This window comes from Notothenia rossii (assembly GCF_949606895.1).
Source record: "Notothenia rossii genome assembly, chromosome: 8".
NCBI classification, from domain to species: Eukaryota; Metazoa; Chordata; class Actinopteri; order Perciformes; family Nototheniidae; genus Notothenia; species Notothenia rossii.
In genome coordinates this window covers 927,708-948,759 of record NC_136906.1, presented here as the reverse complement: position 1 = coordinate 948,759, position 21,052 = coordinate 927,708, and the positions used below count along the sequence as shown (strand labels likewise).

At 44.5% G+C, this 21,052-nt stretch overlaps 2 protein-coding genes across 2 annotated transcripts; one reads left to right on the top strand and one right to left on the bottom strand.

Annotated features, from left to right (window-relative positions):
• Nucleotides 1-3,442: 3,442 nt before the first annotated feature.
• LOC307014328 (uncharacterized protein) lies at nt 3,443-18,233 on the top strand. Its single transcript, XM_079642202.1, has 10 exons — nt 3,443-3,517; nt 6,152-6,311; nt 6,503-6,535; nt 6,630-6,944; nt 7,732-8,043; nt 9,584-9,874; nt 10,145-10,480; nt 10,859-11,182; nt 14,881-15,009; nt 15,686-18,233. The coding sequence occupies exons 2-10, from the start codon at nt 6,269-6,271 to the stop codon at nt 16,087-16,089; spliced, it is 2,187 nt and encodes a 728-aa protein (XP_079498328.1). The 5' UTR covers nt 3,443-3,517; nt 6,152-6,268; the 3' UTR covers nt 16,090-18,233.
• A 333-nt stretch (nt 18,234-18,566) lies between these two features.
• On the bottom strand, nt 18,567-20,272 carry hspb9 (heat shock protein, alpha-crystallin-related, 9). The gene is made up of 2 exons (XM_079646840.1): nt 19,926-20,272; nt 18,567-19,168 (listed from the first exon to the last, which is right to left on the bottom strand). Exons 1-2 carry the CDS (start codon nt 20,150-20,152, stop codon nt 18,724-18,726), a joined length of 672 nt encoding a protein of 223 aa, XP_079502966.1. The 5' UTR covers nt 20,153-20,272; the 3' UTR covers nt 18,567-18,723.
• Between the last annotated feature and the right edge of the window lie 780 nt (nt 20,273-21,052).

Sequence of the window (21,052 nt, the reverse complement as noted above, 5' to 3'; positions counted from 1 at the left end):
AAAAAGCTCAACCCTTCGGCGCTTCGGGCCGAAGCCCCGGACACTTTTCCACTCCCCCATTGCAACTTACAACGGAGAGGGGAAACCAAGCCTCCCCTTCTCCATCAAAAAAATGCATTCATCCTTTTCAAGCTACCGTCTGCACGAAATCGGAAACACGGTTTTTGAGAGGACTCAGAAAAAAACGGCTGTGTCAGTTCATGGCTAAGGACTGGCCCTCTCCCCCAAATCACTGGTCCACTGGGAAGGGACGGGGGAATACCATGCGTGAAATCACGTTGCCTAAAAGCATGGAGACGTACATTCAGACATACAGGGATCATTGTGAGGGTGTCGCACCGACAGTAAAACGGAAAGAAAATTGTCTGTCCAATGTCAGCCGGATAAAGAACTTCCTCGTATTCATGGCCCATGACCGGCTGTCAGACTGGCTGTTTCTAAAAGACACGAAGAGGGTCCGTGGCTGGAGCGAGTATATTGAAAGTCGGGCCGGGCAGTCACAACATCGCTGTTGTTCCTGAAGAATGTGAACCATTTCCTGAGGTACTTGTCTGAAGGTGCTGGAGGTCATTAGTCCGTCCTTTGGGGGTCTTGGAGGGGCCACAGAGAGGTGATTTCCCCGGTCTCTGTCCTGGATGTGTGAAATAACCTGAGTCCCTATTTCAGGGACAGATGCTGGAGGTCTCTCTCCCGAGAGTGGACGTCCATTGTCTTTAAATAGGGGTAAAATTAGGTCTGTCACTTTGGGTAACCGCACCACTGTCGGACGTCTCCCGAGAGTGGACGTCCATTGCCTCTATCTATGCCCGTATCTGGCCGTGCATCACCTACATTGTCACATAGGCCTACTGTACGCAGAAGTGTTATTTGAACACATTAAGTTGACGAAACACTCAAATGTAATTAAAGTCAGATCCACTCGTTTCTTAGATGGGGCAGTGATATCATAAAACTATACGCTTTCAAACACTCGGTAGGCCTAGTTATTTTTTAACCAGTTGTTCTGTATTCACCTTGCAGGTGCAACTATGTGGCTTGTATCCTGGATTATATGTTTAAGTCATGGATGTTTAAAGTTCATATTTGTCTAATATTAGTTTACTTTTCATTCATGAAGTATGACGCTGCGCTGTCAGTACACTTGTCCCTGTTTGTGATTGGTCAAATGTTGTTAACCCCGCCCCTTTAACGTGAACGCGCTCTCAGCTGGAGAGAGAAACCCTGGCTTGATTTACCGACTTGATAACCAGCGTCGTAGGACCGCTTAGCGAGATCTCGTCTGTTAGGGTTAGTTAAGATAACTCAAACATATCCAGGGTCTGTTGAACTGGCTTCAGGGCACAGCGCTAATGAAAGACACAAACATTATATCTTTATTTTACCAGGATGCAGTGACACATATATTTGGGAAGCCTTAGCCTTCCCTAGCCTACAGTACCCGCCGCCCCTGTGTGTGTGTGTGTGTGTGTGTGTGTGTGTGTGTGTGTGTGTGTGTGTGTGTGTGTGTGTGTGTGTGTGTGTGTGTGTGTGTGTGTGTGTGTGTGTGTGTGTGTGTGTGTGTGTGTGTGTGTGTGTGTGTGTGTGTGTGTGAAAAAACACGTTCCTTCTGCATCCATTTTGGGAGGTGAGGTGCGTCAGAGCGTGAAGGCTAGCTGTCGGTCCGAATTACATTCAGATGTTGGGCACTGTGTGTGTGTGTGTGTGTGTGTATGTGTGTGTGTGTGTGTGTGTGTGTGTGTGTGTGTGTGTGTGTGTGTGTGTGTGTGTGTGTGTGTGTGTGTGTGTAAAAATGTAAGAAACTCTTCTCTTTTTCGACCCTGTCAACGTTACCTCTTAGTCACCCACATAAAACACACAGACACACACACATACCTCTTCTCTATGTCTCACGGGATCTGAATTGCACAACATGCATGTTTTATACCCATGCTTCACCCAGCTGAACACACACATGAACACGCACACACGCACACACACACACACACACACACACACACACACACACACACACACACACTTCACATGTCTTCCTGTTTTCGGTTCCGCTGCTCACACATGACCTCTGGTGACCTTTATGCCTCCTGCTGTGTGTGCAGCTACAGACAGAGAACCACGTTGCCAAACCTTCACCTCTTTACATGTAATCCTCAACATGTGTGTGTGTGCGTGTGCCTGTGCGTGCGTGCGTGTGTGTGTGTGCGTGTGTGTGTGTGTGTGTGTGTGTGTGTGTGTGTGTGTGTGTGTGTGTGTGTGTGTGTGTGTGTGTGTGTGTGTGTGTGTGTGTGTGTGTGTGAGCATCTCCCCCCTCACACACAGTTCTTTACTTTTCACCCTCTGTCTGAAACCAGAGAGAGAGAGAAACTCCCTCTGGAGGAATGTAGCCTCTGCAGACCATTGACATGCACTAACACCTACAGAACACCAGAGGGTCCCTCTGAGAAGAACAGCAGGTGCACGGAAAGTATTGAAAAGTTATAATAGCATCAACATATAGTTAAAGAACCAAAAGTAAAAGTAGAAGTACTCAGATATTGTACTTGAGTAAAAGTATTCAGACCTTGCACTTGAGTAAAAGTAGAAGTACTCAGATCTTGTTCTTGAGTAAAAGTAGAAGTACTCAGGTCTTGTACTTGAGTAAAAGTAGAAGTACTCAGACCTTGTACTTGAGTAAAAGTGGAAGTACTCAGGTCTTGTACTTGAGTAAAAGTAGAAGTACTCAGATCTTGTACTTGAGTCAAAGTAGAAGTACTCAGCTCTTGTACTTGAGTAAAAGTAGAAGTACTCAGGTCTTGTACTTGAGTAAAAGTAGAAGTACTCAGATCTTGTACTTGAGTCAAAGTAGAAGTACTCAGCTCTTGTACTTGAGTAAAAGTAGAAGTACTCAGATCTTGTTCTTGAGTCAAAGTAGAAGTACTCAGATCTTGTTCTTGAGTCAAAGTAGAAGTACTCAGCTCTTGTACTTGAGTAAAAGTAGAAGTACTCAGGTCTTGTACTTGAGTAAAAGTAGAAGTACTCAGAGTGTAGGAATACTCTGTTACAGTAAAAGTAGTCATTGTGCAGATTGGTCCATTTCAGAATAATAGATATGATATGTTTTGTAATGACCCAGAAAGTGTTCTCAAAGCTGGTAAAGGTGCAGCTAGTTTGAATGTGTACTGCTGCTGGATATCTGAACCTATCATTATATATTATTTATCAGTGGATCTATATCTGTATTAGCTAATAATCTGAAAAAACTGTCAGATAAATGAAGTGGAGTAGAAGTATAAAGTAGCGTACACAGAATACTCAGAGGTGTATACTTTATGTAAGTACAGTACTTTAGTAAATGTATGTTCTCTGTCACTGGAGTACGGTGTGTGACATCACAGCACTCAGGATTACACATGAACCCAGAAATAACTCCTCTGGACTGAAGCTGTGTTTCCTGCCTCGTCCAATAGGAGGAGAGGATCTCTTTATCAAAGCTGTGCTGTGGGGACCTCTGGTGGCCGCCACTGTGTACTGCAACATTCAGGTAAAGGTATTCAGATGATACTACAGTGTACAAATACTCAGTTACAAGTAAAAGTTCAAAATGTAATTTAAGTACCAGTTGAAAGTAGTCATTGTGCAGATTGTTCCTTTTAAACACAATATATTTGTAATGATTTATTTTAATTATTGATGCATTAATTGGTAATGTTCATAACTTCAATGTTGTACTTGGTGAAGCTGGGGTTTATTTGAAATACTTTCATTAGTATGGGGTGGCTTAACCTTAAATAATATATGATAATGTGTAGGTCTATATTTTGTAATAATATCATACATCTGCAACGAAGCTGTCAGATACATGTGGAGAAGTAAAAACATTTCATATTTGTTATTAAATTGTAGTGGAATAGAAGTATAAAGTAGCATGAAATGAAATACCCATCCTAGTGTTAGAAGCAGTGTAGTAGTAGTAGTAGTAGTGTAGGTGCCTTGCTCAGGGACACCTCGGTAGCACTTGGTCTTTCCGGGACTTGAACTGGTGACCTTCCAGTTACCAAGCCAAGTCCCCATGGACTTTGCCACCACCGCCCTGAAGACCTTCAACAAGACATTTTCTGAAATGTCTGAATTCTGCATTTTCTCAAAATTCTGTCTTTTTCATAAAATCTCAGATCTCAACTTTTTTGCTGAAACATAAAAATTCTGATTTTTTTTCTCAAAATGTGGAGTTTTGTCGGAAAATCCATTATTTTTAAGAAGAAAAGAGGTCTCTGTATTTGACCCATCCTAGCTAGGAGCAGTGTAGGGTACGGTGCCTTGCTCAGGGACACCTTGGTAGCACTTGGTCTTTCCGAGACTTCAACTGGTGACCTTCTGGTTCCCACAACAAGTACCTAAATATTTAAACTTAAGTACAGTACTTTAGTAACCCTCATGGCCGTACCCCTCCTGAGGACGAAGGATTTGGCCGTACCCCTCTTAAGGATGAAGGATTTGGCCATACCCCTCCTGAGGACGAAGGATTTGGCCGTACCCCTCTTAAGGATGAAGGATTTGGCCATACCCCTCTTGAGGATGAAGGATTTGGCCGTACCCCTCTTGAGGATGAAGGATTTGGCCATACCCCTCTTGAGGATGAAGGATTTGGCCATACCCCTCTTGAGGATGAAGGATTTGGCCGTACCCCTCCTGAGGACGAAGGATTTGGCCGTACCCCTCTTGAGGATGAAGGATCTGGCTTTACCCCTCTTGAGGATGAAGGATTTGGCCATACCCCTCTTGAGGATGAAGGATTTGGCCGTACCCCTCTTGAGGATGAAGGATTTGGCCGTACCCCTCTTGAGGATGAAGGATTTGGCCGTACCCCTCTTGAGGATGAAGGATTTGTCCGTACCCCTCTTGAGGATGAAGGATTTGGCGGTACCCCTCCTGAGGATGAAGGATTTGGCCATACCCCTCTTGAGGATGAAGGATTTGGCCATACCCCTCTTGAGGATGAAGGATTTGGCCATACCCCTCTTGAGGATGAAGGATTTGGCCGTACCCCTCTTGAGGATGAAGGATTTGGCGGTACCCCTCCTGAGGATGAAGGATTTGGCCGTACCCCTCTTGAGGATGAAGGATTTGGCCATACCCCTCTTGAGGACGAAGGATTTGGCCGTACCCCTCTTGAGGATGAAGGATTTGGCCGTACCCCTCTTGAGGATGAAGGATTTGGCCGTACCCCTCTTGAAGATGAAGGATTTGTCCGTACCCCTCTTGAGGACGAAGGATTTGGCCGTACCCCTCTTGAGGATGAAGGATTTGTCCGTACCCCTCTTGAGGATGAAGGATTTGGCCGTACCCCTCTTGAGGACGAAGGATTTGGCTGTACCCCTCTTGAGGATGAAGGATTTGGCCGTACCCCTCTTGAGGACGAAGGATTTGGCTGTACCCCTCTTGAGGATGAAGGATTTGGCCGTACCCCTCTTGAGGACGAAGGATTTGGCCGTACCCCTCTTGAGGATTTGTTAGGACCCTTCTGGAAAATGAAGGTCTAGTCGGTTCCCCTCGGGACGGTGAAGGAGTTGGCGGGACCCCTCTTGAGGTCATGGACTTGGGAATAATCCTCTGAAGGACGTGGGTCTTGTCAGGAAGTGGAAAGAGTTGGCGGGACCCCTCTTCAGGATGAAATTGTTGTTGCTACCCTTTTGGAAGAAGAAGATCTGTACCCTTATCGAGGACCAGGGTCTTGTAAGGACACCTCTGGTTCCTGTTTGGAGGACAAGACTTGTCAGGAAAATGACGGTCTGGTCGGTACCCCTTTTTGTGGACTAAGGACTTGGTGGGACCCCAAATGGAGACAGGACCTTGCTGCGGGAAGTTGGAACGGCATCTGGACAGAAAGGTCAGGATATTTATTTCACTTTTGTGGTCTGTTAGTGGAGAACTGAAAGTTATCCTCTACCTTTTTGAAATGTAGAAGACAGAATCGCCCAGCCAAAACCCTTTAATAGTGAATTTAAAGATGTTGTATCTGTTGTGGCCTAGGCCCATGCAGGGCTGACGTCTTTGGTAATGATGAGTTGGTTTTATGAAAACAGGAACTGTTGTTGGTTCTCAGCGGAGAGAAGGAACCATGTGGTTATGTCTTTACCAGAAATGCTGACGTTTGTGTTCCTCTAATTTTCTTCAGTGAATGGGATAATCACTGTATAAGTAAATGTGCCAAAAGGAGGAGGTCTTCTAACAGTGTTTTAAGTGAAGTGTCCTTCTGCCTGTTCCCTCGCTGAGAGATGTCTTAGAGTCAGCCATGGGGAGCGAACAGCAGAGAAACCTGCACCGTTTGCTCATTGGTAAGATCTATATAATATTCCATTTCCTTTGCATGCATAGCAGATTTATTGTTTGTTATAGACAGGCCAACTCTTAAAACCAATTGTTCAGTTCTCAGTCCAAAGGAATCTAAATCAGGAACAAGTAGAACTTTGGTTTCTGCACTTTCTATCCTGCTCAAAGTAATCTGTTTCTTCTCTTCTCTTTATAGTCTCTTTTCTCTTGACCTCTTCAGTTGCTGCAGGTCAGTCAACGTTATGGTCTGATGCATAAATCCTTTTGGTCTTAAGTGTACAGGAAACTACTTTAATATTGACCCAGTTTTTTGTGTCCTATAGATGGTCAGATCAGATTGGCTGGCTCTGGGTCCAATCGCTGCTCTGGAAGAGTTGAGATCTTCCACAGCAGCACCTGGGGAACAGTGTGTGATGATAGCTGGGATCTAAACGATGCTCAGGTCGTCTGCAGACAGTTGCACTGTGGTTCAGCACTGAGCGCCCCTCACTCAGCCCACTATGGTGAGGGGACCGGAAAAATCTGGCTTGATGATGTCGGCTGTTCAGGGAGTGAAAGTTCTCTGACTGAGTGTACCCATTCAGGATTTGGGACTCATAACTGTGGACACGGTGAGGACGCTGGTGTGTTCTGTTCAGGTGAGAGGATATTAGTTTTACTCTTAAAGTCAATGGACCGTGTCAGGACCATGTTACGAAATGCAATCCAATAGTTCAGTTTGGTGCTCAGTATTTTAAACAGCCATTAAAATAAAAATAGAACACCTTTTTAATATATAAAAATATGAAATGAAGGTACATTTCTGTATCTGGACATGACCCCCCCCCTTTCTGCATTTATTGAATAAAGTCTGTTTTAATGAAGCTATTGTATTACTTTGAGAGGAACATGTGTTGGTTTTAAACATCATCGTATCTGAAAGAGAGAAGGAACAAGGCCTTTATGTTTTTAAAAGTGTTAAAACACTGATGTTTGGCCGTGAAACTCTGCCCTTTGAGTTCCTCTTATTGCCTTCAGTGTATAGTATCATCACCATATAAGTATATGATAGTCAGCAGCAAACCAACCTGCAGCCTGTGAATTAAAATAACCCGAGAGAGAGGAAGTGCTCGAGACATTTGGCCATTGGCAAGAACAATATCCAAAGTGTAATGTTAAAGCAGCATTTGCTTTGACCTGCCTGACTGAGTTATTGCATGGAATAGACATGACATCTCTTGAAACTCATTTTACAGTTCTCAGGCCAAAGACATTTTAATCAGGAAGAAGTTAAACTTTTTACGTCTGCACTTTTAATTTAGCCGCTTTTCTCTTGACCTCATCTTCACCTGCTGCATGTCAGTCAATGTTATGGTGTGATGCATACATCCTTTGGGTTTTCAGTTTACATTAAAGTACTTTAATATTATATTCAATGTTTTTTAGATCAGATCAGATTGGCTGGCTCTGGGTCCAATAACTGCTCTGGAAGAGTTGAGATCTTCCACAACAGCACCTGGGGAACAGTGTGTGATGATGACTGGGATCTAAACGATGCTCAGGTCGTCTGCAGACAGTTGGGCTGTGGTCCAGCAGTGAGCGCCCCTCACTCAGCCCACTATGGTCAGGGGACCGGAACAATCTGGCTGGATGATGTCGGCTGTTCAGGAAGTGAAATTTCTGTGACTGAGTGTACCCATCCAGATTTTGGGACTCATAACTGTAACCACGGTGAGGACGCTGGTGTGGTCTGCTCAGGTGAGAGGTTATTAGTTTTATTCTTAAAGTCTATGGACCGTGTCAGGACCATGTTACGAAATGCAATCCAATAGTTCTCAATAAAAAGCCAAATTCAGAACTGGATTTTATCCAACCAAGTTCCGCTTCAGTTTGGTGTTCAGCCTTTTAAACCGGAGAGGTTGTTTTAAACACTTCATTAAAATATCAATGGAACACCTTTGAATAATATAATAATATTAAAGGAAGCCACATTTCTGTTTCAATTCAAGTTTTCAAAATGCCAGATTCCCCTTGTGGATTTATTGAATAAAGTCTGTTTTAATTAAGCTCTTGTATTACTTTGAGAGGAACATGTGTTGGTTTTAAACATCATCGTATCTGAAAGAGAGAAGGAACAAGGCCTTTATGTTTTTAAAAGTGTTAAAACACAGAGGTTTGGCCGTGAATCTCTGCCCTTTGAGTTCCTCTTATTGCCTTCAGTCTTTAGTAACATCACCATATAAGTATATGATAGTCAGCAGCAAACCAACCTGCAGCCTGTGAATTAAAATAACCCGAGAGAGAGGAAGTGCTCGAGACATTTGGCCATTGGCAAGAACAATATCCAAAGTGTAATGTTAAAGCAGCATGTGCTTTGACCTGCCTGACTGAGTTATTGCATGGAATAGACATGACATCTCTTGAAACTCATTTTACAGTTCTCAGGCCAAAGAAATGTATAACCGGAATAAGTGAAACTTTTTATGTCTGGTGTGGTCTGTTCAGGGGAGAAACTATGTGTTAGTCAGCTAGCTCAAAGATACCATGGGTATCAGAACAATTCCTATTTTCTTTTTTTTGCATTCCATAAAGTAAATCTCCAAAAAAAATGTAATGACCAAAAACTCAAAATTCACAACATGATGATATCTAACCAAATAATATTCAGCATATCAACACCAGAGATAAGATTTCATACAATCCATCAATACAACCATGGAATTGAAAATGAACGTCAGACAGAATATACTTTAGTTGTAGGAATAATGAAGACAAGGTAAGGCAAGAGAATCAGAGCAGAGCTGTAGTCAGACCCTGATCCAGATCAGACCAGCAGCACGAGGGGAAACACACAAAGACACGAAGGGTAGAACACAGTTTCCAAAAGACAGGAAGCAGATGAGCCAGAAACTAGGGCCTGACATCAATAACAATAAAAAGAACATTATATCAAAATGAGGTCGCATTTATTTTTCAACTTTTTCTTTCATTATGCAAGTGACACTGCTTCTGTGACACTGCTTCTGTGACACTGCTTCTGTGACACTGCTTCTGTGACACTGCTTCTGTGACACTGCTTCTGTGACACTGCTTCTGTGACACTGCTTCTGTGACACTGCTTCTGTGACACCGCTTCTGTGCTTCTGTGACACTGCTTCTGTCTGATGATATTGATATTAATTGCACCTTTTTTCCACTTTCTAAACTTTTTCATAGACACACAAAACCTTTAAAAAAAAGACAATCAGAAAGGCTGTGACAGCGATGATATATTTAATTTTTTTGTTGTATCTTTCAGAGAGACTCCCAAAGCCCAGCCTGTCCATGTACCCTGCTGAGGTCAGCTGGGGTCAGAGCGTCAGCATCACCTGTTCTGCATTAACGTTACCTCAACAGCTGTTTTCTAAGACAACGTTCATCCTGGAAAAGACTTCCAGTTCCTTCAGAGAGTCCAGAACTCCAGGTAGCAGCTCTGCTTCCTTCAGCATTCAGGAAGTGAACCTGGAGCACGAGGGATCTTACCGGTGTCAGTATCAGATACGGGTCTCAGACTCTCCCTTCAGTGACTCCGTCAGACTCTCTGTTTCTGGTAAGAAGCTCCGTCTGATATTCATAACTCCAAGAACGTTACATTATCTTAACCCTGTTCTCTTGTGTGGGGACAGCAGCTCAGTCTGTAGGGACTCTGCTCTGGAAACGGAGGGTCACAGGTCTTGTGCTTTTTTGACTTTGATAGCCAAAGCAGAGTGCACGAACAATATAAGCTACAGAGGGAACCAGGGAGATGCTACCTTCAGGGTCCACTTTAGAAATATGACATCCCTGCAGCTGCTTAATGTCTTCTTCTTCTTCTCCTCAGTGCCGCAGCAGAAGCCCACCCTCTCCGTGACGTCTCCCGGTGGAGAGGTGCTCGTGGGCTCTGATGGCGCTGAGGTCACCTGGGGTCAGAGCGTCAGCATCAGCTGTTCTTCGTCCTCTCTACATCAACAGCTGATTTCTAACACAACGTTCATCCTGGAAAAGACTTCCAGTTCCTTCAGAGAGTCCAGAACTCCAGGTAGCAGCTCTGCTTCCTTCAGTATTCAGGAAGTGAACCTGGAGCATGAAGGATGGTACCGGTGTCAGTATCAGATACGAGTCTCAGGACGAGCCTTCAGCTCTCCCTTCAGTGACTCCGTCAGACTCTCTGTTTCTGGTAAGCATCAAGTTATGTTTGAGCTGATTTCTACATCAAAGAAAACATCATTTCAGAGCTGTCGGCCCACAGCTGGTGAGAGTTCAGTCTGGCAGAGAGTTCTTTGCTCTGCAGGTGAAGGTGATAGAAAGTCAAAGTCACTGATGATACAGTCCTCAGAATGTTTTCACTAGGATTTGAGGATTAAGGATTAAGAGGTTTATTGTTTACCCTCCGTCCATCTTCTCTGGAGTCAGGTCGTGGAGGTAGTCCCAGCAGAGGGCCCCATTCCCATTCCCTGACACACTGAGCTCTGACTGAAGCGGACACATTTGAGATATCCATCCCTGCTGATCCGTAATGTTTTCTTCTTGTTATTGTTTTTCTTCTTCCCCTCAGTGCCGCTGCAGCAGCCCAACCTCTCCCTCACGTCGCCCAGCGGGGGGTTGTTCTGGAGCCCTGAAGGTGCAGAGGTCACCAGAGGTCACAGCTTCCTCCTCACCTGCTCCATCGCTCCTCAGTATCCTGGAGGACTCTTCTCCCTCCTCTTCTCTGGGTCCCGCCTTAACGTCAGCAGGCCGGCAGTGAACCACTCGGCCTCCTTCAGCTTCCCTGCAGCCGGACCAGAGCAGCAGGGAAGCTACAGCTGTCTGTACGAGGTCACCCTGTCCTCCAGGACCTTCACCTCCACACAGGAAGCACCCCTCACTGTCATCATCACATGTAAGTGGAAACTCAATCCAAAGAGCGCCGCTCGAGGACACGCCCCGCTGTCTTCATTTTCCTCAGCTCGCAGGTGTACCAGGGGGCTGAGCGTGAGAAAGTGACTGTTCTGGTTTTGACAGGGGCGTGGAGATCCAGGAGACTGCTCAGAGATTTATTGTAAATATCCACACATTAATTTACTGATGTAGGAGTTATTGTGGAGAGATGCTGGAGATCCGAGGTCATGGTGTCCGGGTTGATGTTTTTCAGATTTCTGAAACGGATTTGACGCTTGGGTTCGGTGTGGGGTAGCAGCAGTGGCGGCTCCATTGAGATGGCCTTGTGATCCGACACACCGAGATCGTAAACTGATAGTTTACTAATGGGGGCAGAGTTTGTGATTACAAGGTCCAGTGTGTGCCCCCTAGTGTGTGTGGGGACATCAACATGTTGTGTTAGGTTGAGGCAGTCCAGAAGGTGTAGGAACTCGGCTGCATAGTGACAGGAGGGGGTGTCAACGTGAATATTGATGTCTCCTAGTATTGTAATGTTGGCAGAGGTAGCGCAGAGTGTACTGAGAAGATCGTGGATCTCTGGGATGAAGGCAGAGTTGGGTTTGGGTGGCCGGTAGATGAGAAGTATTGTCAGTGAGAGGGGGGGTTTACATTTAAATCCAAGGCATTCAAATGAGGATAGTACAGGCAGAGGCAGGGGGGACAGTTCCAGTTCTTTTCTGTGTATTATTGCTAAGCCGCCACCACGACCAGTGCTGCGAGATTTTTCCAGGTAGCTGTAGCCAGGGGGACAGGCTTCATTTAGGGCACAGTAAACCTCTGGCTGTTGCCACGTTTCTGTGAGGCACATAAAGTCTATTCCCGTGTCCATGATGTGGTCTTGTATGAATGCCGATTTGTTTGTAAAGGATTGTGCATTAAATAAATGTATTTTGACTGTAGATGAAATGCTGGGTTTCTGTAGGGTCTGCAGTAAACTATGATCCACTCCACGTGTTCCGCACAGCTCAGTGTGGAGCAGTCTCGCTGTATTTCCCATGCAATTTACACCGAGAGCGTCAGCCCTGTGATGACGCAGCAGACGTGCGACAGTGGTCCAGATGGAAGGAATGGATGATACAGGCGGGCACGGTTGGTTGTAAACAAACTTTCTACGAGAGCCTCTGTGGATGTAACGAGGTCGGCGTAGTATTCCAAGTTGTTTGATGGCTGAGATGCACGTTGGGGTTGTGTAGTTGTTGAGACTCAGCAGTTGCGGGGTGGAATACTTTGACACCATGCCGGTGGCCGCAGGTTCTCGCCTAGAGCTAGCCGTTAGCCATAGACAGAGATTGAAGACTGTTTGGTAGAATGAGATGTTGATCCATAGCATGGCAGGAGGAGAAGAAGCTGGGAGAAGCAGTCTGTGTCAAAGCAGGTTAGTCAGCAGGCTGTTCGAAGGCTAGCTGTGGAGGCAGCTGTCCTAGCCGGCTAGCTGTGGAGGCAGCTGCACTAGGGCTAACCGCACAGGGATAGCTGAAAGGCTGTCTGGGAGATACTTCACAGTAGCGATGGTAGTAGCGATGGTAGAGGAAGGGATACAGTCAGCTAAATATAAAAGTTAGTCGTTAAAAAGGTAACAACAACAGGTAACAGCAACAACAAAGCAAAACAACTTAAACTGGAGCTAGCGAGGAGAAAGCGGCGAACAAGCAGCGCCAGCGTCCATCTTCCTCGTGATTAGCCCCCGTATCAAACAACAATAGCCCCCGTATCAAACAACGATAAAAAAGACCAAGGCAGAAAGTAGTAAAATGTGTATTTCATGGTGAATTTTAAAAACCATTTACACATGAAATAGAGCGAGGTAGTAGCAGAAATAGCGGGGCTTCTTCAGGATTATTTTATATTTGATTTATGTATAAATACAATAGGGAAAGTGCCGGTGGCCGGCCCATAGGGGCGCTAGGGCCGCCGCCCCCCCTCTTCCCACATTAAAAAATTAAATTAAAAAAATATTTTTTATTTTTAATAAACACCGTAAATATGATATAGTTGGTATCAGTAAAATGTATAATCTACAATAAAATCTCGTTTAAAATGGTGTTACGATGTCTAAAGTTACTGATAAGTCACATGTTTCTACGCTTTGCACAGCGCCCAGACGAGAGTGCAGCAAGTGCAGCAGAAGCCAACTGTTAAACTATGCTATCTTTAAACTATGGCGCCAAAACATAATTTCAGTCAATCAGCGTATGGATTAACTATGGATTAACTATCGATTAACCTATGGATTAACCTATGGATTAACCTTCAGCCGCATTTTTCTCGTTTTTGTTCAGATTAACAGCAAAAGGTGAGCATATCTCCGTGTTGTGCTACCTAAAGCCACGTCGTGTGATGTCTGTATTTGCTTCCCCCGTCGTGAGTTCTGATCGCTCAGTGATGATACTTATATTTCTAGAATCTGTGGAATCTCAGCTTGTTAGCCTAAGCTTGTTTGTGTATATCCGATAAGTATATCGATTGATTTATACCTGGAGTGCGTTAGCATTTTTTTGCTCAGTGCTCATTTAGACGCTTCTTTTGAGACTTGTGTTTTGTTTCGGTAAACATGGTTCATATCATCAGTTAGCTGAGTTTCTTCCTGTTAAATGAGTAAGACACTTTAATAGTTTAGTACATTTTAAGAAGCCCTGAGACACAGTTTAGTGAGACAAAAAACGGGGGGGGGAAGCCCCTTAACAGGTTAAATGGGAATTGAATCATTTAAAGTAATTTTGAGTGTTCCCAAAGCCCCGGTGTTCTGCAGTTTGTGTGGGCCTACTGTACTGAACACAGTTTATAGAAACTATGTCCACGACAAGGTGTTTGGAAGTTTTGGAAGAGTCATAGCTAACCACACTGAAGATTATGGAGGTATTGATCCGTCTTCTCATATTTTTAAGCCTCAATTTGTCCTTCCCCCCCCCCCCCCTCTAACATCACCAGAAGTCATCATTTAAGGGGTCTTTTCTCAATTGTTCTTACCGGGGGAGCATCCCCCCTGACCCCCCTAGTATTGTTTGGTCACCATTTCCACAGCCCCACCTAAAATATTTTCCACCAGCCGCCACTGCTGTGCCTGTATGTTTCTTGTTTGTTTCTTTGCCATGTGATATGTGATCTCTGTTCTGTATCTATGACTGGTTGACCTGAATGTTTCATGTGTATTATCTCGATGCCCGAGACACATTTCTCCTAAGGGAGACACTAAAGCTCGATCTTATCATCTCTAAAAAGGTCAAATATCACTTGTTTTGCATCAATCTTGAAACAGGGTACTTATTATATGTTGTACTTTGGATTCCTAAAGCTTTTAGTCTACCTTACCATCATCCAGGGGTAGTTTTCACCAAAAGATTTTTAATTATATAGTCCGTCCAAAAATAACCCATTACTTATAGAAGTAATGGGTTATTTTTGGACGGACCCTATAATTTAATTGTTTTTACCATGTTCAATCTGAATTTACTTTAAAATAAAAACATCTATATTGATTCTGACACTTCTATATCCAACTCACAGGTTTATCATTACTTTGAGAAAAAAGAACCCTTTCAGAAGATATGGTCCTTTGTTCTGGGAATCTCATTTTCAAGCCTGAGACCTGAAAAACACGCTCAGGGCTCAACAGGTTAACAACGCCGTTATCAAATGACTGACTGTGTGTTTCTCTGGTAGTTCCTGTGATGGTGCTGGTCTCCTCAGTGTGTGGCGGGGGTCTCCTTCTGGTCCTGCTGGTGCTGGGGGGGGTCTTCTTCTTCTTCCTGATCCGCAGGAGGAGACCCGCAGACCTCAACCAAACTCCAAGTATGTCTATTTGATTTAATGGACTGTTTGTGTTTTTAATATACTTTATCTTTTATTTCATTCAGGTCCAAACTGCTTTCAGATTCGAGTCAAACGATAAGCCACGTTCCTTTGTTCTGGTTTATTTAATTTATTCACTTTGAGTTTACATTTTGAACAAAGTACATGCATGGAGTCACAAAACAGTTCCTCGTATTACTGCTGATTTCTATTCCATATTTTATTCCTTCTATTCCAATCCATCGCAATGTAAATACTGTTATATTTTATTTGACTATATTCTTAATATTTTTCTAGTTCTCTAACTGTGTCTTTAATTCTTGTTTTTATGCACCACGATAAGAAGTCAAACTCCTCGTGTACACCTACCTGCTATTAAACCTGTTTCTGATCCAATGCTTGTGTATCAGGGCTGTGCATCAAATACCTAATGAATCCTGTAAATCACAGTATCTACTTGTATTTTGGGGGGAGATCAAACAAATACACGTGTGGTGTATCGATAAAGAAATGTCTGATGAACTGGAGAGAGGAACCAGAGGGTAACTCTATTATCACATGACTTCTGAAGTCTGATAATATACGGACCCTTAGCAACCTGGAGAGCGTTAACTTAGCTTGAAGGCGTAAAGAATGAAATCTGATCTCCTTGAAACATCTCCTGCCTGTGTTTCAGTGTCTGCCACAGCCATCAACGAATACAAAGAGGAGGAAGAGGAGGAAGAGGAGGAAGAGGAGAACGTCTATGTGAACGTGGATGACTTGGTCCTGCAGCAGAAACAGAAGTCAGGACGAGGGGAGGAAGAGGACATCGATGTCTCCGAGCAGCAAGAGAGCTGTGCTAACTTCAGAGAGGACGAAGAGGACGGAGAGGACGGAGAGGACGAAGAGGACGGAGAGGACGGAGAGGAAACAGAATCCAGTGACGATGAGGATGATTACGTTAACGTAGCCCTTAGTGAGCAAGTCGTTAGTGGAGACGATGAGGATGAGGATGAGGATGATTACATTAACGTAGCCCTTAGTGAGCAAGTCGTTAGTGGAGACGATGAGGATGAGGATGAAGATCAGAACTTCTGAGGGGTCCAACCAATGGTTGCGTTAGACTTTTTTGTTGTTTGTCATTTTGACGGACAGGATCGTAAAATCTCCATCATAGTCCATTATTACTCGTCATTTTATTTTTCATGTTTTAATGATGAGATGAGACATAGCCTATTTAATATGTATGTTTGGGTACTGAGCAGCAAATGTTCATTCATCCATTTTTTTTTTATGATTCATGCAGAGCTTTTAAAGACATGGAGAAAAACAAAGATGAACAGAGACACCGACCGTGTGGTCACTTTTCAACACGAACATGAATGATTTATTAGTTCCTGCACTGACAGCACAGCAGAGGGGGGAGGGGCCGCTAAAAACACAGCGACCATTGCGCCTGAACCGGCAAATATGAACCATGCCATCGTTGTAAATGAGACGATCACAATCAAAATACGAACAAAACATTTACAAGAACAACTCAATCGACCTGCTGTAGCCTGAACGCTGATTTCTGCATCGCCGTGCACCCTCGGACAAATCCGTTACTCATCTCAGCTTCTCTACAGATGTCGCAGAACATTTTGCCACCTTCCCTCCTCAGCCACTCAAACTCTTGTTCCCACTGAACCCGGTGCTCCCGCTTCAACTCCTTGCCACTTGCTTGCCCCTCTGCCGCTGGCTGAATGTTGTCAGTTATAGTCTCACTGGCTTGTCCTTCATCCTCCAGCGCACCAATCCTTCTTGTTCACCTCGTTTATCCAGACCATCTCAATCACTGGGCTGATTAAAAAAGCTTCAGACGATTAGCTGCGTGACATTTTGCGATTGCTAAAGCCGGTTAAACAACGAGGTAATCAACGAGGTCAAAAACAAGACTAGACAATAACTACTTAATATACACACACTCGCCACCAACTGGACAGGGGTGAGAATGACTACATAATAGCTACAGACTACAGTAGAGTACAGATCGCCCTCCGTCTGCCCACTCAGGAGGATGTGATATCATGTGGGCCGCTGGTGGACATTTTGGAGCTGTTCCGAGTTGTGTTCTAATCCGTCAAAATGACGGACTGCTTTCAGATCTTTCCGTCAATGTTAGAAAAAATCTGTCATTTACGGAAAATATTCGGTTAACGTGACCTCTGGGTCCAACAGAGTCTCAGTAAACACAGGGTGTATGAAGGAGAAGATAACGCCTCAGCAGAAGAGAGTAGTTGTCATTATCATGATTATATTATTCCATACGCCTCACTAAACTGCACTGCTGTTTATCAAAGTTTTAGGATTGAGATTACAAGGCAGGAAACAATATCACATGTTGTTTTATATACTAATCTGTCCTCTTATTTATCTGTGACCAAAGTCTTGAAGGGCTGACCTGTTTGACCAATGAAGGAACAAAACTATTATTATAACCCAGTTTAAGTTAAATAAGACGCATCTGGGGTGAGGCAGATCTCATCTGGGCCTCACCCCAGATGCGTCACCCCACAGAAACTGGCTGGAGCGCACTCACTAAACAAGTGCTCGCGCTAAATTAGTGCCCGCGTTCCAGCCAGTTTCTGTGGGGTGACGTGAGGCAGAGCTCCTCCCTGCCTCACTGCTCATCGCTCCCATGTAGTTGTAGCGGAGCTCGACAAATCTGACGAGTTTGACGATAAAAAGCGATTGGAATCAAACAGAAATCACATTTACATCACAGATCAGTCGAGACATTTTATTATTATTTATTTATTTTTTAGTTTTTTCCCCGTTACATTGGAGTATGACAGGTGAGGCTGTCCTCCCCTGACTGCACGTCGCTTGTAATAACTGCTACGCTGCTAAACTAGGCAAATTAGCTTTTAGCAAAACTACTGAATGCATGTTTCTTTAGTCTTCAGATTTAGGTGTCGTCTTATTCATGTGATATTACTAAGGTCATGGAGCATCAAGAGCTCGATAGTTAACAACAAACTTAAGCTTAATGTCTCCCTTTTTCCTCTTTATGAGAAGTTTGAATGCCTAAATTACACATTTTAATGAAACTATAATTGATGGTAAAGTACAACGTCATGTCGGGTCTGACTTGTTCATTTGGTTACCGTCTAATGTGTTGTTAATCTTTCCCTCTAGGTTTGATTGAAATGTTTTCTGTTGAATCTTTATTATATTTTATTAAACACATTTCTAACTTTGGTGTCCTTGTTCATCTTTTTGCACATGCACACTTTTTACAGATATGACCTGAGGAGGTTAAATAACCCCTCCAGAGGAACACAGGGATCTCTGCAGACCATTTACATGCACTATAGGAGAGGGAATACCACAGAAGAAGAATAGGGCCTCTTTTAACCCATCACCCTTTCACTCAGGTTAAGGAGAAGTGGTTAGGAAAGGACGGAGGAGATGATTTATTGAATGTTGGCCCAAAGCCTTCCTCTCTCCTCATTGGCTGCTGGCTCCATCTGCTGGTCACCAAGGTGAATTACAGACTGTTGGCAGTAATAACCCCTGGACTATTACAAATATATTTTTCTGAAAATCAAACTTTATTCAATTTCAACAGTTCATACAAACAGCAAATAATTATAAAATGAATATTATCTTCATTTAGTAATGGTAAACGTTACTCTTCAACGACAGTCTCTCAGTGTGTGTGTGTGTGGGGGGGGGGGTGTGTGTGCATCAGTGTTTCTCCTCGCTCTTCTCCTTGCTGACGGGAAACTCCAGTGACGACCTGAAGAGGCTGGGCACTTCCTGTTGTTCCTCCTCACCGCTGATTGGCTGCTGGGCCGAGGGGGCGTGGATCCGCAGCTGTCCGTCACCCATCAGCTCACAGGAGAGGCGGCTGATGTCCAGGTGAGCCGGCAGGTCGATCCTCTGGACGAAACCGGACTTTGCGGAGGCGGAGGAGCTGAAGGAGGCCCGGGACGAGGCGGAGCTCACGGTCTGGCTGTCCTCCGCCCCCCCCTGCTTCATGGCCACCACCGCTAAGCTCCGCCCCTCCAGTTTCACCGTGATGTCACTAGGGGCGTAACCTCGAGCGTCCAGAGTCACCAGGAGGTCACTTCCTGCCGCTGGCTGAACTACCTGTGAGGCGGCGGCCTGCAGAGAGGAGCCCTCACCGAGCCTGAAACAGAACCATATCCGCAGTTAGAGTCTGGATCAGAGTCTGAGTCAGAACCAGAACCTGATGTTCAGGTGTATATCAGTATGTAGTGTCTCTACTTTAAAGAGTCCTCTCCTGCTGATGATCAGGTGTATATCAGTATGTACAGTCTCTACTTTAAAGAGTCCTCTCCATTTGATGTTCAGGTGTATATCAGTATGTAGTGTCTCTACTTTAAAGAGTCCTCTCCTGCTGATGTTCAGGTGTATATCAGTATGTAGTGTCTCTACTTTAAAGAGTCCTCTCCTGGTGATGTTCAGGTGTATATCAGTATGTAGTGTCTCTACTTTAAAGAGTCCTCTCCTGCTGATGTTCCGGTGTATATCAGTATGTAGTGTCTCTACTTTAAAGAGTCCTCACACCCTGATTTACACCATGTTGTACCAAAAGACGTGTTGGTTTGAACCCTGTAACCGAGGGCCACATGTACTGTTCGTACCAAAGTGAGGGAAATGAGATTAAACTGGACTATGTGGATGAATGTAAAACATGGGAAAACCTTCCATGATTGGCTCAAAGTGTGATGCTTCATCGTAAAATATATAATTTCTACTTTTTATTGTTGGTTGAGACATCTATTGATCTCATTTTCTGATATTTGGTTACCAGTGTTAGTTTTGAAGAATATTGAACATGCCCGTGAAAACCATTCCCTTCCCTCTCCTCGATCATATAAAGACGGTTTCAAAGGTCTCTTTATCTCACGTGCTGAACGTACCTGGCCATAGTGGAGGAAATGAGGGGGAACTGGTTGAAATTGAGCATGTGGGGCCCGTCGTGCAGCTCCTTCAGGAGGCTGTCGGCCATCTTGGTCCTCTGGTTGAAGAAGTCCTGCTGCAGGGAGGAGGACAGCGGCGCCGGACGCATAGGCCACAGCAGCCGGTCCGAGCTGAAGAAAGGGTCGTCGCCAAAAAGGCTGTTCAGAGATGCATTCTGGGACATCATGGCGGCGGCGGAGGGCAGTTTCTGACTTAAAAAACCCAAAAATGTGCCTCTGAGATCTCCTTAGGCTCCAGTGAAGAGGTTTTGCTTGTTGTTGGCAGTTTGAGACATCACACAGGACTCCTCTGCTTTTTATACCCCCCAGCTGTCGTGCACCCCCCCCCTCCCCCACACACACTGGGCTATTTACGCCCCATTAGCTCACAGCTGCTGTCAGCAGTGGGTCAGGAATGCCCCGTGCTAAACTCAGCTCATGGTCACATCCTGTTTATGTTTGTGAGCACATGGCCGCGTTCTCACTGGGGTTTATTTCCTTATCCGTGATGCAGATGTTACAGATGTTACTGTGTGTAAGAGCGGGGGGGATATCCAAAGATAAAGATGAGCTAGTGATCTGTTTCTGGGGTCATAGTAAAAGGAAGACAAATATCTGTTCTCGGCACTTTGTTAAAATGTGGCGTCAGACTCTGCATTTTAACGGATATTAACTATTTATTGTTTTGAGGAAATAAAAGGACACTTTCATTTGACTTCTGGTTTCTAGACTCTGACCAATTCAGAATCGCCTCCATTGGACTCCTTTGTTTACGTCCAGTGACATCACGAAGGAACACTCACGCTCCTATTGGCTAGCGCTCCAACACACTGTACGTGATCTCTAAGCAGGTTGACTAATCACAACAGAGTCGACCAGCTAGCCAATCAGAGCGGACTGGGCTCTGGTTTCAGACAGAGGGTGAAAAGAGGTGCTGCAGCACAGACAGCGTGAGAACAATAAAGAGCTGATTGAACATTCGAGCATGGAGACATGTCCCACGAGAGCTGGTATTTGATTGGATGAAAACACATTCATTGATATGAACTTCTCCTTGATAGCTACTGTTCAGTGGACATACAGCAACT

Bases quoted from the DNA above. Each gene is read 5' to 3' on its own strand.
- hspb9 (XM_079646840.1), bottom strand. From the start codon at position 20,152: ATGATGTCCCAGAATGCATCTCTGAACAGCCTTTTTGGCGACGACCCT. The intron at 19,169-19,925 runs GTACGTTCAGCA...GTTCTGTTTCAG, and splicing joins ATTTCCTCCACTATGGCCAG to GCTCGGTGAGGGCTCCTCTC.
- LOC307014328 (XM_079642202.1), top strand. From the start codon at position 6,269: ATGGGGAGCGAACAGCAGAGAAACCTGCACCGTTTGCTCATTG. The intron at 6,536-6,629 runs GTCAGTCAACGT...TGTGTCCTATAG, and splicing joins GACCTCTTCAGTTGCTGCAG to ATGGTCAGATCAGATTGGCT. The intron at 8,044-9,583 runs GTGAGAGGTTAT...TGTATCTTTCAG, and splicing joins CGCTGGTGTGGTCTGCTCAG to AGAGACTCCCAAAGCCCAGC.